At 47.6% G+C, this 14,479-nt stretch overlaps 1 protein-coding gene across 2 annotated transcripts in view; it reads left to right on the top strand.

The window, feature by feature from the left end:
- ATG7 (autophagy related 7) overlaps positions 1 to 14,479 on the top strand; it is a 1,270,091-nt gene that overhangs the window by 374,441 nt on the left and 881,171 nt on the right. For both annotated transcript variants that reach the window (XM_086938958.1, XM_086938957.1), the window contains exon 15: positions 12,908 to 13,102. In XM_086938958.1, coding sequence (XP_086795084.1) covers positions 12,908 to 13,102 — 195 coding nt within the window. The remainder of the gene's footprint in view (positions 1 to 12,907; positions 13,103 to 14,479) is intronic.

Genomic DNA, 14,479 nt, shown 5'->3' with positions numbered 1-14,479 from the left:
GACGGGTGCCATCAAAGGGCATGTCCATGAGGGAAGCCTGGACATCCTCGGAAAAGCCAGACGTTCTCAGCCAGACATGGCATGGAACAGCCACCTTTGATCACATCACTCTGCCCAGTGAGTCGGTTGTGTTAAGCCCACAACTAATGGTGAACTTTGCTTTATCTCTCCCGTCTGATACTGCTTGGGAGAGGACGGCCCGGGCCTCCTCTGAGGTTCCGTGACAATTGTAAGTGGTGCATTCGACTCGCACGAATATAGTCGAGTCTGGTATCTATGAACCGCAAATGACGAGTTTAGTAAGTGTGCGCAGTTTCGCTGTGCTAGCTTAAACCGTTCGTTTGTTATGTGGGTTTTTCATCTGTACCCACGGGTTCCATCTTAGATACGGCATCCATTTTGTCTCTTGCCCTCAAGTAGCCAGCGAACGGACGTTGTCCGCTTCGCGACCCTGGGACTCCCAAGATATTTGCGGAAGACACATGTTCTTTGCAAGTGTCTTTATGACGAGGGGGATGTTACTGTAAGGCAGATAACGCCGCATGAGGCTCATCTTGCCGCACGGGCTTATTGTCTCAGCCGTGCATCTCATTAGACACGTCCCTTTGATGCCTGCATCTCGTGTTTCCCGTTACCTCCCCTTTTACACCCTTTCCGATCTCCCCACTGTCTCCGTCTTCCTCTACACCTGTCCTTGTTCCTATTTCGATCTGTTTTACTGCTGATTGGAATTTGCTAATGGTGGGAAGATGGGTTTTTACAGTTGGGAACCGCCAAATGTTTCCGCACTTATGTTTCGGATCTCATGTGTTTCAAAGTGACCAAAGCAACCCCTCTGGGGGATAATTGTGGGAACCGGGTTGTAAACTTTTGTGTTCAATGTTATCCTATGGGTAAAAACTGTATAAAAGGAGCGATCCACAGAACCAATTTGAAGCAGTCTCCCCAAGTTGCACGCTGTGTACTTGTCGTGATCTCTGTGTTCCCTGCAGCAAATAAACCTTGAATCTTTGACGCCGAAGGAAGTGTCCCGTGTCTCTGTGATTTGTACGCCGGAGCAGGTTACCCACGAAGGTTTCAGGTGTTGTGCCCTGGCACCGCTGGGTCTTACAGAACCCAGTCCTTCAGTTGGCGCCCAACGTGGGGCTGCATCAGTGGTACCGGTCCAAGCCCGACGTTCGTGAGGAACTTCGTGTGAAATCTCCGAGGGAAGGTGCACTCCGCTTCATCGATCCTGTTGTCGAAATAAGTGGCCCGAAGACTTTTCCCGCGAAGATTCCCGCCTCCGGACGGCTGCGACGGACTGCTGCCCTGACTGTAGACCTGTTTTGGCGCCTGGCGTAGACCTTGGTATAGCGAGACGATTGACGGGCCTTCCTGGTGACGCCATCGATTTTTGAGTTAAGTATTTGTGGGTCGCTCCCATGGCTCTTGGTTGTTGACACTTTAGCGAGTGTTTTTGTTGTACACGCTGTGTGAGTGTTTTTGTCGGTGACACTTTGCTAGCGTACTTTGTTGTGTTGTTTGACGACTGCAGCCGCCAAAAACCGAGGGTTTTGTTCGTTGCTGGGACTTGGTAAATCCCGTAACCCTTGAAGTTTGTGAAACTCGGCTAGTGTGCAAGATGCCTGGTCGCAGTACTCTGTTTAGTTGTTTCAGACCTTGTGGTGCGGATTCCCGACTGGAGGACTCGTGTCCGATACCTCCGGTTGGAACTCCTACTTATGATCTATATAGCAAACATGGGCTAGGCCCAATTACCTTTAACGATTATTGGATTAAATATACAAAGAAGGACGGCGATCTTCGTTGGCCACCTCACGGTAGCTTCGAGGCGTCAATCTTAGATAATCTAGAAATGAAGTTGTTCGAACGTAAATCAAGGCCGGCCATGTTTGATGCCTTTCGGTTGTGGCGCAAAGAAGCCCGACAGAAAGAAATCAGACAGAACAAACGTAGTCAGCGAGATAATGTTGCTACCATAGTGAAGAAAGCTGAGCAGTTCCAGCGTGATAAGGAGGATAAGGATAAGGAAGTGTTTGAGAGACTACAGCGTATGACCATAGATAAATGTTATCCTGCTTTGCCTACGGAGTCGGACAAGAAGGAAGAGGTAGTTGAGGATCCTTTAATGTCTTATCTTATGAAGTCGCCACCTCCGTACGTACAGGGTACCGCAGCTCCTGTGGTCCCTGCCGTACCTGTTCTCCCACCTATTCCTCCCCCACCTGTTCCTCAATCTGCACCCGTTCTTCCGACTGTTCCCGCTCCTTTGTCTGTTTCTATTCCTACTGCTCCTCCGCTTCCACATACTCCTGCTCCCGCTACTGCTCCTGTTTTGTTAACCCCTGTTGCTGCTACTGTTTCTACTCCTTCTCTTGTTAGCCCTGTGTCTTATTCTTCCCCCTCTACCCGTAGCCGCAATTCTCCTCTTGCGGCTAGCTTCTTTCATTCGCTCGGACCTGTTCATGGGTCCGCTGGTTTCGATGGTCCTCAGAGACGAAGTCAGCTTCCTGGAAACAGAGAACGCGCTGCGCTATATAATATGGCGATGGGTTGGATGGTAAATCCGCAGAGAAATCCACCACGTGTTGTCCTCGAAACGTTTTGTCAATTCAATATACCAACCCAGAGATACGTGTTTGATGAAATGTGTAAGTTCCTTCACGATCAGATAGCGGCCGATGCGCCTGACGAGGTGCTGACCGCCCTGTCTGAACTTCGGCTTCAGTTCGCAACTGGGCTGATAGTTGATACTAATGTTCGACGTGCTATCGAGCGGTTGCTATCTTTTCGCCCCGCTCCGATACCTCATGCATTGTTTGTCGAGGATATTGAAAAACAACCAGATGAGTCTGGCCAATATCCCATGCGTGAAGTTCCGCCGGTTTGGATACCGCCTAATCCTAATGCTGCTCCTCCGACAACAGTGGGCCATTTCGAGAGAGTGTGGATACACCTCCCGTGGAAACGTTCGGAAGTGTTACAGGTGAAGCAATCTTTGCCTGATCCACGCAAAAATCCTACTGGGTATTACAAAGAATTATCGCAGCTCGTAGACGCTACGGTAATGAATCTATCCGATATCGATATGTTGTTCGGAAATGTCGTACCGCAACCGGTATGGGCCAAGATTCGCCAGCAAGATCACGCAAATGAATTGGGCGGTGATTGGGCTGCCATTTTAGCGGCAGATGCTGGACAAGTTGGTGGTGCCAAACCCGATCAGTTGATAACTGCCCTTCCCCAAAGAATTATAACATTAATGAAAACTCTTATGCCAGCTATGAAGGTGAATTGGGACAAATTGTCAGCTTGCAAACAAAAGAAAGATGAGAGTGTTTCCGACTTCTTTACGAGGTTTGAGGAAGCATTCATCGACCATAGTGGACAGGATATGGGTACTGAGGGTGGACAAAGGTTGTTTGTGGATAAATTTGTTTCGAATTTATTGCCCGATTTGAGCAATAAATTGAAGAATTCGGAAAGTGCATGGGCCGTTTCCACCTCAGCTCAGATATTGGCTACGGCACAATACTATGAAAATAGAGAGAAAGAAGAGAATGACCGTGCTGACAAAAAGACGAAAGAGTTGAAAACTAAAGTGTTGTTGCAACAAGCGTATCCTCCGCGGTCCAATCAGAACAATTCACAACAGAATCGATCGCAGTCGCAATCGAATCGGTCACAGCCGCGTAATGATTCCTCCTCCCAAAGATCATCGTTAGGGTACAATCAATGTGCTTATTGTAGACAGGAGGGACACATTAAATTTAACTGCCCTGTTTTGAATGAACGTAATAGTGGTAACTCATCTAAAGGAGGTCGTGGTGGTTCGCAACAGGCGTCACGTGGTAGAGGTCGTGGTGCTCAGAATGATCGCTCAGATAACTCATCTAATTCTAATAACTGTTTCGATCAACGTGGATCATCGCAAGGACGATCTGCGCAGTACAATGTAGACGATTATTACGTCGATCAGGGAACTGACGACAGTAATTACTAGGACAGCCAAAGACAAGGAGAGGGAGTGGTATCAGTTCCGGTTGATCAGAGAGGGCCTTACGTCGCAGTTGCTACATCGGGCGTCGTTGAGCCTTTTCTGTTGGACACTGGTGCAGCGAAAAGTTCTATCATGCATTCGAAACTCCCTGGCGCACCTTTGTCTGGCTTAACAAATGTTTCCGTTGGATTCTCTGGCGCCCCCGTTAGCAATCCAGTTTCACGCCCTTTGCCCCTTCAAATTGGGCCACGTGAGCTAGAAGCTCCGTTGATTTTAACCACGGGTTGTGGCGAGAATCTTTTGGGCCTGGATTTGCTTAAACGTTTGTACGCAACTTTGTATTGTTCTCCTGCGGGTGTAAAGCTTACGTTAGGAGAGAGGGTTGTCTCTCCTATGTACTTGTCTCTTGATAAGCTTCCACCGGAATTGAGTTCTCTTCCTGCGTCTTTGTGGGCGACGGGTCCAAATGACGTGGGCCTACTTGATATCTCTCCTTATGTTGTTCAGTTGAAATCTAATGTGCGATTGCCACGTATTCCCCAGTATCGTATCTCCCTTGATGGTGAACGAGCACTGTTGGCGATCATCTATGATTTGATCGAGAAAGATGTTATTGAGGAGACTCGGGGAAACGTGTGCAATAGCCCTGTACTGCCTATTCTTAAACGCACAGATCCTACAAAACCGCCTGTTTATCGTTTTGTTATCGATTTACGGGAGGTGAATAAAATTGTGGTTCCTCAATTCCCTGTTGTGCCTGACATCACGGCGCTCCTGACTCTGATTCCAGCTACTGCATCATGGTTTTCGGTGATTGATTTGAAAAATGCGTTTTTCAGCATCCCGATTGCCGAAGAGAGCAGGGACCTTTTCGGTTTCTCTCTCGGTGGACGAAGCTTCCGGTTCAAACGCGCTCCTCAGGGCTACTGTGAAAGTCCATCGATTTACAGTCAAGCCTTGAAGGGTCAACTGGATGCGTTTCGGTTGCCGGTTGGTGCGGCTTTGATCCAATACGTCGATGACTTATTGGTGGCTGCCGATACTCAGGACATTTGTAAAATAGCTACGGTGTCATTGCTGCAACATCTCTGTGAGCTAAATCATAAGGTGTCCCCTTCTAAACTCCAATATTGTTGTCAAGAAGTAACCTATCTAGGTCACTTATTGTCAAAGGAGGGAAGGAGATTGACCCCAGAGAGAATTGCAGCGATTGCGCGAATGGCTGTGCCAAAAACCCAAAGAGATGTGCGTGCCTTTCTAGGTATCACGTCGTACTGCAGGCAATGGATTCCTAATTTTTCATTGCTAGCGAAACCATTGGTGGCTCTTACGTGCAAGGATGTTTCAACTCCTTTACCATGGACGGAAGAATGTCAGAAAAGTTTTTCTGAATTACGTGATTCATTGTGTTCGGCTCCTGTGTTGGGTACTCCTGACTACAGCAAGCCGTTTACATTATATGTTCACGAGAGGGAAGGTTGTGCTTTGAGTGTCTTGACGCAACCTTTTGGTGGTAAGCAACGTCCATGTGCATATTTTTCCTCGACCTTGGACCCAGTAGCTAGAGCATTGCCGAGTTGTTTGAGAGCAACTGCGGCAGCTGCGGTCTCCATCCGACAATCAGCAGGATTGGTCATGGATAATATGCTCACGGTGATGGTTCCGCATGCAGTCGATACTCTTTTAAATCGTACGAAAACTCAGCACTTGACGAGTGCGAGGTTGTCTGGGTACGAGTTGACGTTATTGGCAAGCCATATTCAGATAAAACGTTGTAATGTCTTAAATCCGGCAACTTTGTTACCAATTAGTGCAGAGTCAGATGAAGTAGCAGAGCATGACTGCTACTTGAGGACTGAAGAGGAAACGAAAGGTCGAGTGGACCTTAAAAACACCCCATTGGAAGATCCGGATGGCACTCTGTATGTGGATGGGTCATGTTTTAAGTTGCCGAATGGTGATGTGACTACTGCTTATGCTGTCGTAACGTTGAATACTGTTGTTGAGACTGCAAGATTGAATCAGAATTCTGCCCAAGCTGCGGAGCTGATTGCTCTTACTAGAGCGTGTATGTTGGCGAAAGGGAAACGTGTGAATGTGTACACCGACAGCCAATACGCTTTTGGTGTAGCGCATAGTTTTGGACGATTGTGGCGAGAGAGAGGTTTCTTGACGTCGCACGGTACGAAGATTCAGCATGGCCAGCTTGTGAATGATCTTTTGGATGCATTGACTTTGCCTACGCAAGTTGCGATTGTTAAATGTAGTGCGCATCGTAAGGTGACGGATGATGTTGGTCGTGGTAACGCGTTTGCAGATGAGATTGCTAAGGAGACTGCCCGGAACCTTAGTACTCGAATGTATGTGACGAGTTCGGTTAGGTGGCCTACGGAATCGAGTATGTGTGAAGACACCATTGAAAGTGTGAAAGAAATTCAGAATGAGGCCACCGAGACTGAAAAGGCGAAGTGGAAAGAAAGTACGGGAAAGTTGGATGCGAGTGGTTGTTGGATTGATTTGTCGGATCAGAAAAGATGGTTGTTGCCTGATGCGTATGTGCTGGCCGTTGTGACAATGGCACATGGGTTAGCACATATTAGCGTGAAAGGCATTTGTAAATTGTTGTCGCCTGTGTGGAAGAATGATGGAATTATGAAATGTGCTGAACGGTTGGTGAAGAATTGTATGGTGTGTATGATGTACAATCCTGGCAAAGGAACCCCAACTCCTCCTGGCAGTTTTGCTCCCCCTTCGTATCCCTTTGAGGTGATTCAATTGGACTTCATCCATATGGAGCGATGCAATAACCTGAAATACGTTTTAGTTGTGGTTTGCGCATTCTCCCGATGGATTGAGGCCTATCCTCTCAAAGACAATACTGCTTTGTCTACTGCGAAAATCCTACTGAAGGAATATTTTCCTCGGTATGGAATGCCTAGAGTCGTGTGGTCAGATAACGGAAGTGAGTTTGTTGGAAGTGTGATGAAGAGTGTGTGTAAGGGCCTTGGAATAAATCAAAAATTCCACAGTGCCAATCATCCCCAGTCAGCTGGATTGGTTGAAGGGTACAACGGCACCCTTAAACTAAAGCTAGCGAAGATTCAGGCTACGACTGGTCTTTCGTGGCCTGACGCTTTGCCCTTAGCATTACTGTCAACTAGGGCGACTGTACACTCCCGAATAGGGCTTAGCCCCTATGAAATAGTGTTCGGCCGTCCTGCGAATGTGTGGGGGGTTCCTAGGCCAGGAATGTTTTCTGATCTTGAGTATCCAATGTTGATTGACTATTTACATGACTTGACTGCTAAACTGAGGTTAATTCACCAACAGGTTTACGACGCATTGCCGACGCAGACGGAGGGTCCAGGCCACCAGCTCCAGCCTGGAGACTGGGTGGTGACACGCAACTTTTCACGCAAGAATAATCTGGACCCGAGGTTCACCGGACCTTACCAGGTGCTCCTGGCCACGAGGACTGCCGTTCGTCTTGAGGGGCGTAAAAATTGGGTGCATGCCACCCATACGAAGCGAGTCCCTATCCCTTTACCGGCAGACCCGTGGGTAAGGAAAGGCATTGCGTCAACAGAAACAGAAACATTGCCGGCGTTTGTACCTTTCAGCGACGCGCAGCCTGTTGGAGAATCCTCAGCGCAGCAGAAAGACACTGTTGAACAATTGTCAGCAAAAGACTCAAGACCAGAACAATCGACTGATCAGCAGGACGCTGTCTCTTCGACGGATCCTTTGTTCGACGAGCAGACACGTCCCGGGAAACACCGATATTCTTTGCGATCTCGCACTAAGGACAAATAAAATACTTTGTTTTGCTGAATTAACAACTGCATTATCCCCGTTTCCCGTGATCAGTTTTGAACATACGTATCACTGTAATTTTTGTATATATATATATATTGAGCTTCCTCCCTTGTATCTTTTTGCTTCCACAGCCGAGAGACTTTGTGCTTGTGTATACATATTGTGTATTGAAGGCCGTAGGGCCGCGCGCGTGCTTCCTTCTGGATAGTAGGTCTTGACGCTAGGTTAAAGGCCGTCGGTCCCTGGGAACTCCTAGGGGTTGACTATTGCTACACAGAACGAAGTGCGTCAAGAAACGTTGCGGACGTCGTAGGGAATGGCATTCTCGAAGCTGAATGATTTGGAGGGAGCTAAGGCGCACAGGTTCAAGCTGCAGCAACTCAGTCGTACCAAATGTTTCATATTGCAACTGTTTGTATTGTTTTTGACTGCTTCTGCATTATTGGCGGGTGGGGTGTACTACACGATGTCTTACTTCTTACCTGCTACACCTACTCCTACTCCTTACCCTAATCTTACCTCTACTGTTTCTCCCCATTCCTTTCACATGTTACCGGAGCACGAGCAGGCTAGACGTGTAGAATTTCGCAACAATTCCTTTATTCAGCTCCTCCATCAGCATCAGTTAGTGGTTAACACTACTAATTGTTGGGTGTGTGGGTTGATGCCACATACTACGGATAAGGGAATTCCATATCTGGTGTTACCGTATAGTTCCCAAGGGTCAGCTCGAGCGTTCCAAACAATGTTTCGAAGCGCACTGGGTTTCCACCCCATTCGAGAACCACGTTCCCCCTACTCTGGTCCTACCTCGTATCAGAAGCCTTTGTCGATAGCCATAGAGGATTTAGATAGCGATATCTATGATCCCTCGCTTATCCCTGAAGAAGAGGTACAAGCCTATAGAGTCCTAAGTAGAGGTGAATATAGTGTGTTCACTAGCGAAAAGCAGCTTAAAAGCTCGCCTCCAATATGGGTCGTACCCCACACTGGTAATTTCTGTCTTATGGGTCGTGGTCGAAGATCGCAAGCCCGACTTGGAGCAAGTGCTTGCACTGAAAATTATATTCTGCCGATGTCCTCGTCCCCTGTGTTTCTGGCTGCCAAGGGTACATACTTTATCTGTTATGATCGTGCATATGCATGGTTGCCCGCTGACTTCATGGGCTCCTGCTTCATTGCAAATCTGTTGCCTCCGACGTTCACTGTAGACGCCGATTATCACAAGACTAGAGTTGTGAGAGGCGTAATTAGCGAAGAGGATACTGCCGGTCAAGAGGCAGGAGACTTTTTCAAGGGTTTCCTCCCGTTTTGGGGACCTATGGTTAACAGTAGGAACCTGAGACAGTTGACTCGAGTGGTAGAATCGACAGCTAATATTACTGCCAGTGCCCTTGGTAATATCACCACAGAACTTCAGGCGGAGAGACTTATGACGTTACAAAACCGTATGGTTTTAGATGTCATCTTAGCAGATCGCGGTGGGGTATGTAAGGTGATCCATTCGAGCTGCTGCATTTTCATTCCAGATAATGCTCCAACTGTCTATCAAGCCATCTCGAGGTTGCATAAGATCTCCGAATCCATACACGTGGATGTAGGGGATTGGACGCTGCTAGGGTGGTTTTGGGGCCTGATGTCGACTTGGGGTTGGAAAATTCTGATGATCATCGGAGTAGTTGTAGTGTTCCTGTTCACGTGTTGCCTTTGTGTGCAGTGTGGTCCTGCCTTATGTGGCCTTTGTGCTACAACGTGTATGAGACAACCATCTGTTACCAAGGGGACTCAGTTGGACAGAGCTATGCTACAGCAACATCTCGATGGTCTGATGAATATCGAATATGATTCCGATTAGTGCTTGCCTACATGAGGGCAAAAGGAGCGTCTGAGGTTCCGTGACAATTGTAAGTGGTGCATTCGACTCGCACGAATATAGTCGAGTCTGGTATCTATGAACCGCAAATGACGAGTTTAGTAAGTGTGCGCAGTTTCGCTGTGCTAGCTTAAACCGTTCGTTTGTTATGTGGGTTTTTCATCTGTACCCACGGGTTCCATCTTAGATACGGCATCCATTTTGTCTCTTGCCCTCAAGTAGCCAGCGAACGGACGTTGTCCGCTTCGCGACCCTGGGACTCCCAAGATATTTGCGGAAGACACATGTTCTTTGCAAGTGTCTTTATGACGAGGGGGATGTTACTGTAAGGCAGATAACGCCGCATGAGGCTCATCTTGCCGCACGGGCTTATTGTCTCAGCCGTGCATCTCATTAGACACGTCCCTTTGATGCCTGCATCTCGTGTTTCCCGTTACCTCCCCTTTTACACCCTTTCCGATCTCCCCACTGTCTCCGTCTTCCTCTACACCTGTCCTTGTTCCTATTTCGATCTGTTTTACTGCTGATTGGAATTTGCTAATGGTGGGAAGATGGGTTTTTACAGTTGGGAACCGCCAAATGTTTCCGCACTTATGTTTCGGATCTCATGTGTTTCAAAGTGACCAAAGCAACCCCTCTGGGGGATAATTGTGGGAACCGGGTTGTAAACTTTTGTGTTCAATGTTATCCTATGGGTAAAAACTGTATAAAAGGAGCGATCCACAGAACCAATTTGAAGCAGTCTCCCCAAGTTGCACGCTGTGTACTTGTCGTGATCTCTGTGTTCCCTGCAGCAAATAAACCTTGAATCTTTGACGCCGAAGGAAGTGTCCCGTGTCTCTGTGATTTGTACGCCGGAGCAGGTTACCCACGAAGGTTTCAGGTGTTGTGCCCTGGCACCGCTGGGTCTTACAGAACCCAGTCCTTCACCTCATGGACCTGTGATAGCACTTGTGCAACTATTTCCCACAAGGAGTGGGAGTAAGGACCGTATAGGCATGCAGTTTTCACTAACCAAAATGCAAGGCTGGTGGAAGAAAATATTTCTTGCCCCAACTACCCATACTCTTCCTTATCCGGGGTGCGGAAGGGAACGCACCCTGAGATGTAGAGGCTCGGACCACTAAGCTCTCGGGGTAGTGTAGTTGGTGAGGAAATTTGGGTTCCCCAGTGCAGAGTGATGACGGTGGGCAATTGTCCAATTCACAGGAGCCTCTGTTCTGGGCTTGGACCAGTTTCCTAGTAGGATATCCGACTGCAGGATTTCCATCAAGATGATCGTCTTGACTGCCACAGAAAGGAGCTGAAGGTCCAAGACCTCAGCTTCCCTTCGCACCATCATAACGTATGAAGCTCACTGCTCTGTAGCCATGGTAGGGGCGGAAGCAGACCAGAATCTGGAGAGATGTCCAGATCACTGGCCTGACCCAATTGCTCGCATCAGTTCATTTTGTGCTATGGCTGGATTTGTAAAACGACCCCTCCCAATCTTCCTCTATTACTTGCCCTTCAGAATAAGGCTGTGGAACTGAACTAGGACCAAAAGGTTCGGTCTGTGTCAGAAGTGGCATCGGTAGGAGCCGATCCGGCTTCGGGTCGTCTGGGATGAGAATAGGGCTGGTGGGCTCGGTCCGCGTTAGGAGTTTCGGCACAGGGCTTGGCTCCGGGGTAGCTCTCAGTGGCATGACTGACTTGGTCCGGATCCACTACTAGATCAATGGGGGGTCATCGATGCTGGAACCTGATGGAGCCCCCTCTGAACCTCTGGGGCCCGAAGGCGTACCGGGAGGGTCAGGCCACCCAAATATGAGGCACATGGCATCATAAAATTCAATGAGGTGGGCGGGAGTCGCTCCTACTCCCAGGAAGGCGGGGGAGTGCAGAGCCGACCCAGGCACAGGTGTAACTAAACGAGGCCTAGAGCGCCAAGACTCCTCTGTCGCTTCAGTCTTCCGAAATCCAACGAGGGGAAGTCGACGAACGATTTGTCTTCTTGTTTTTTTTATGCTTCTTACCTTACCGACTCAAAGACTTGGTGTGGGACCTCCAGGGCGAATGATGCAGTACCGAGCACCAGGCCACAAGAAGCTCTAGGCATGACTCCTTCAAAGCTTTCGCATCCATGGCCTGGCAGTTGGAGCACAACTTAGAGTTGTGTTCGTGCTCCAGGAACCAAAGACAAACCAGGTGGGTGGATCCATTTTCGACATGGCACAATGACTGATGCTGCACCGCTTAAATCCATACGTTTTTGGGGACTTTCTACGCACCAAAAAAGGTTGACAAAATGTTGAAAAAAGCCTGTCAAAAAGTGACAGAGGGTAGTTCACTTCACGGATCTGCGCTAGCTGGTACAAAAGAAAAGAACTAATGTCAGCGCACCGAGGTGGGGCCTATAAAGATGGCGCAGACTACTTCATGGAGAGACGACTGATGCCACCTATTGGTGCTCCAGGGTATTTGACGCCTGGGAAATGAAAAGGTAAGGAATCTGTAGCAAGATCATGCCTCAACCAGATAAGGCATTACCCCAGGTAAGTAACTTGTTCAACATGTTCCCACAGCTTGAAATTTAAATGTTATAAGTGGGTCTGCAGCACTGATCATGCAACCCACTTAAGTAGCCTTTCAAACATGCCCCAGGCCTGCCATTGCCGCCTGTGTGTGCAGTTTTAAACTGCCATGTCAGCCTTGCAAAACAAACCTTTTGCCAGGCTTAAATCTGGGTGTTGGAAGGATGACCCATCTCTGACATGATAGGGAGGCGGTGCTGTCTCCTACCACACTTTCACTTCAAATGCACTGCCTCAGCTCACACACAAAGGACATCACCGTAGCCTTCCAGACACCTCTGTGGTGTGCCCTGCTTAAGATAGAAATACTTAAAATAGTAATTTGATTAAAATAGCCCAGGAAAGATGCAAATCATAAGGTGCGGGATATAAACATCCTCCTCCTCCTTCTGCTTCTTCGTCCTCCTCTTCCTCCCTCCTCTTCTTCCTCCTCCTTTTCATCCTCCTCCTCCTCTTCATTCTCCTCCTATTCATCCTCTTACTATTCTTCCTCCACTTCATCCTCCCCCCACACACCTATTGTTTACCAAATTGCAGGGGATATCAGTTAAGTGATTGGAATTCTCTACCAATTCCTTTGTAGCTACATACACTGCTTAGTGTTACATATATATTTTACACTTCTCTAATTTCTCCTAACAGAATGCCGAAGGATTCAGCATGAGCATCCCAATGCCAGGTCATCCTGTGAATTTTTCACAAGCGACTGTAGAACAGGCTCAAAAGGATGTTGATCAGCTAGCTGGGCTCATTGCATCACACGATGTGGTATTCTTGTTGATGGATACTAGAGAAAGTCGATGGCTTCCAACACTCATTGCAGCCAGCCAGAGGAAGGTATAGTGAGTGTTTTTTTATATTTCATACACTGCAATAAGTTGAGGTGAAATCTCTAAATGTTTACATAATCAGAAATTCTGTCACCGTGTCTGGCTGAGCATAAACATGTGTTATTTCAAAGTTTACGTGTTCTTCGGACATGTTCTACTGTAGTCATTATAAGACTCTAAAGAGGAATACCAGAAGGTAAATAGATTTTAAAAAGCATGAGTTTCAAACAGTGTTGGAAATATGCTGCCAAGAGGATGAAATAATCGCTTAAATGTAAATTCACAAGGATCAATGCATTACTGTAGGAATGTCCGTGGACTGAAAAGTTCTAATAAGCAGAAAATGATCACACAAAAGAAAAAGCATTTTCAATGCAATAGGTCTCACATTTACGAAACGTTTGTAAATGCGAGACCTATTGCATTACAAATGCTTGTTTGTAAAAGCGCCCGTGCAGCGCTTTAACTTTAATGTTGGCCGCACTCCTTTCCTTAGATGAGCGGCGTCTAAAGAAAGGGGCGTGGCTTCCACTAAAGTGAAAGCACGTTATGGGGCACTTAAAAAAAAAACATGTGGCTGCGTTCAGTGCCACAGATAAACCACAGGCATGGCCACCACTGTATGAGCGTGGCATGCCGTGCTATGAAATGAAAAAAATGTCATGCATTGCAAGAGAGAATGTCGTGCCGGCAACAGCAGCCAGGAGAAAAACGCAGCGGAAGTACTACATACCTAAATTGCAAATAAAGCTCCTTAGCCAAGAGCGGCTGTATGTCGTCTAACACTGGTCTAGAATATATATAGGTTTAACTTCCAGGAACTCAGCCGTCAAACTCCCCACTGAGGATCTCATCTCAAGCTGTGTGAGCTTATAGTCTCTATAGCTCTCAATTTGAGTTTTTCTGGGAGTTATTTGGGATATTTCTTCTGCATTGTGCCACAGACTGCCCCTGCCCAAGTCTTCACATGTTTTCTTGATGAGTAACACCATGGGCAACTCCCTGCACCCTGCAACCCCATGACATCAATCAGTTCTTCTCTATAGGAGGCTAGTTCAGGGGTGGACCACAGGCCCCGCCAGTATAATAAAGGTCTGAGGGCAGCTTCTTCCTTGATGGGTCTGATTTCCAGATCCATACGTAGGGGTATTAAAGGTGTACTGGGTTTGTTTAGCAAATAGATTCTCAGAACGAGCTAGCGGGCCAGTTGAACAATGTCCCATAGTTCGGCCCCATAAAGTGCAGCCGCTCTAGCCGGTGCCTTATAGAGTACCACCGCAGGACTCACCCGTTTGTCAGTGCATGTCCTATATAGTTTTAGAATACCCCCCCCCCCCCCGCAGTCTGGGATCATTTTACTCCTGATTTACTGATTTGGGCTCCC

Source organism: Lissotriton vulgaris, chromosome 9 (genome assembly GCF_964263255.1).
Source record: "Lissotriton vulgaris chromosome 9, aLisVul1.2, whole genome shotgun sequence".
Lineage (NCBI taxonomy): Eukaryota > Metazoa > Chordata > Amphibia > Caudata > Salamandridae > Lissotriton > Lissotriton vulgaris.
This window is presented reverse-complemented; position numbering and strand designations above follow the sequence as displayed.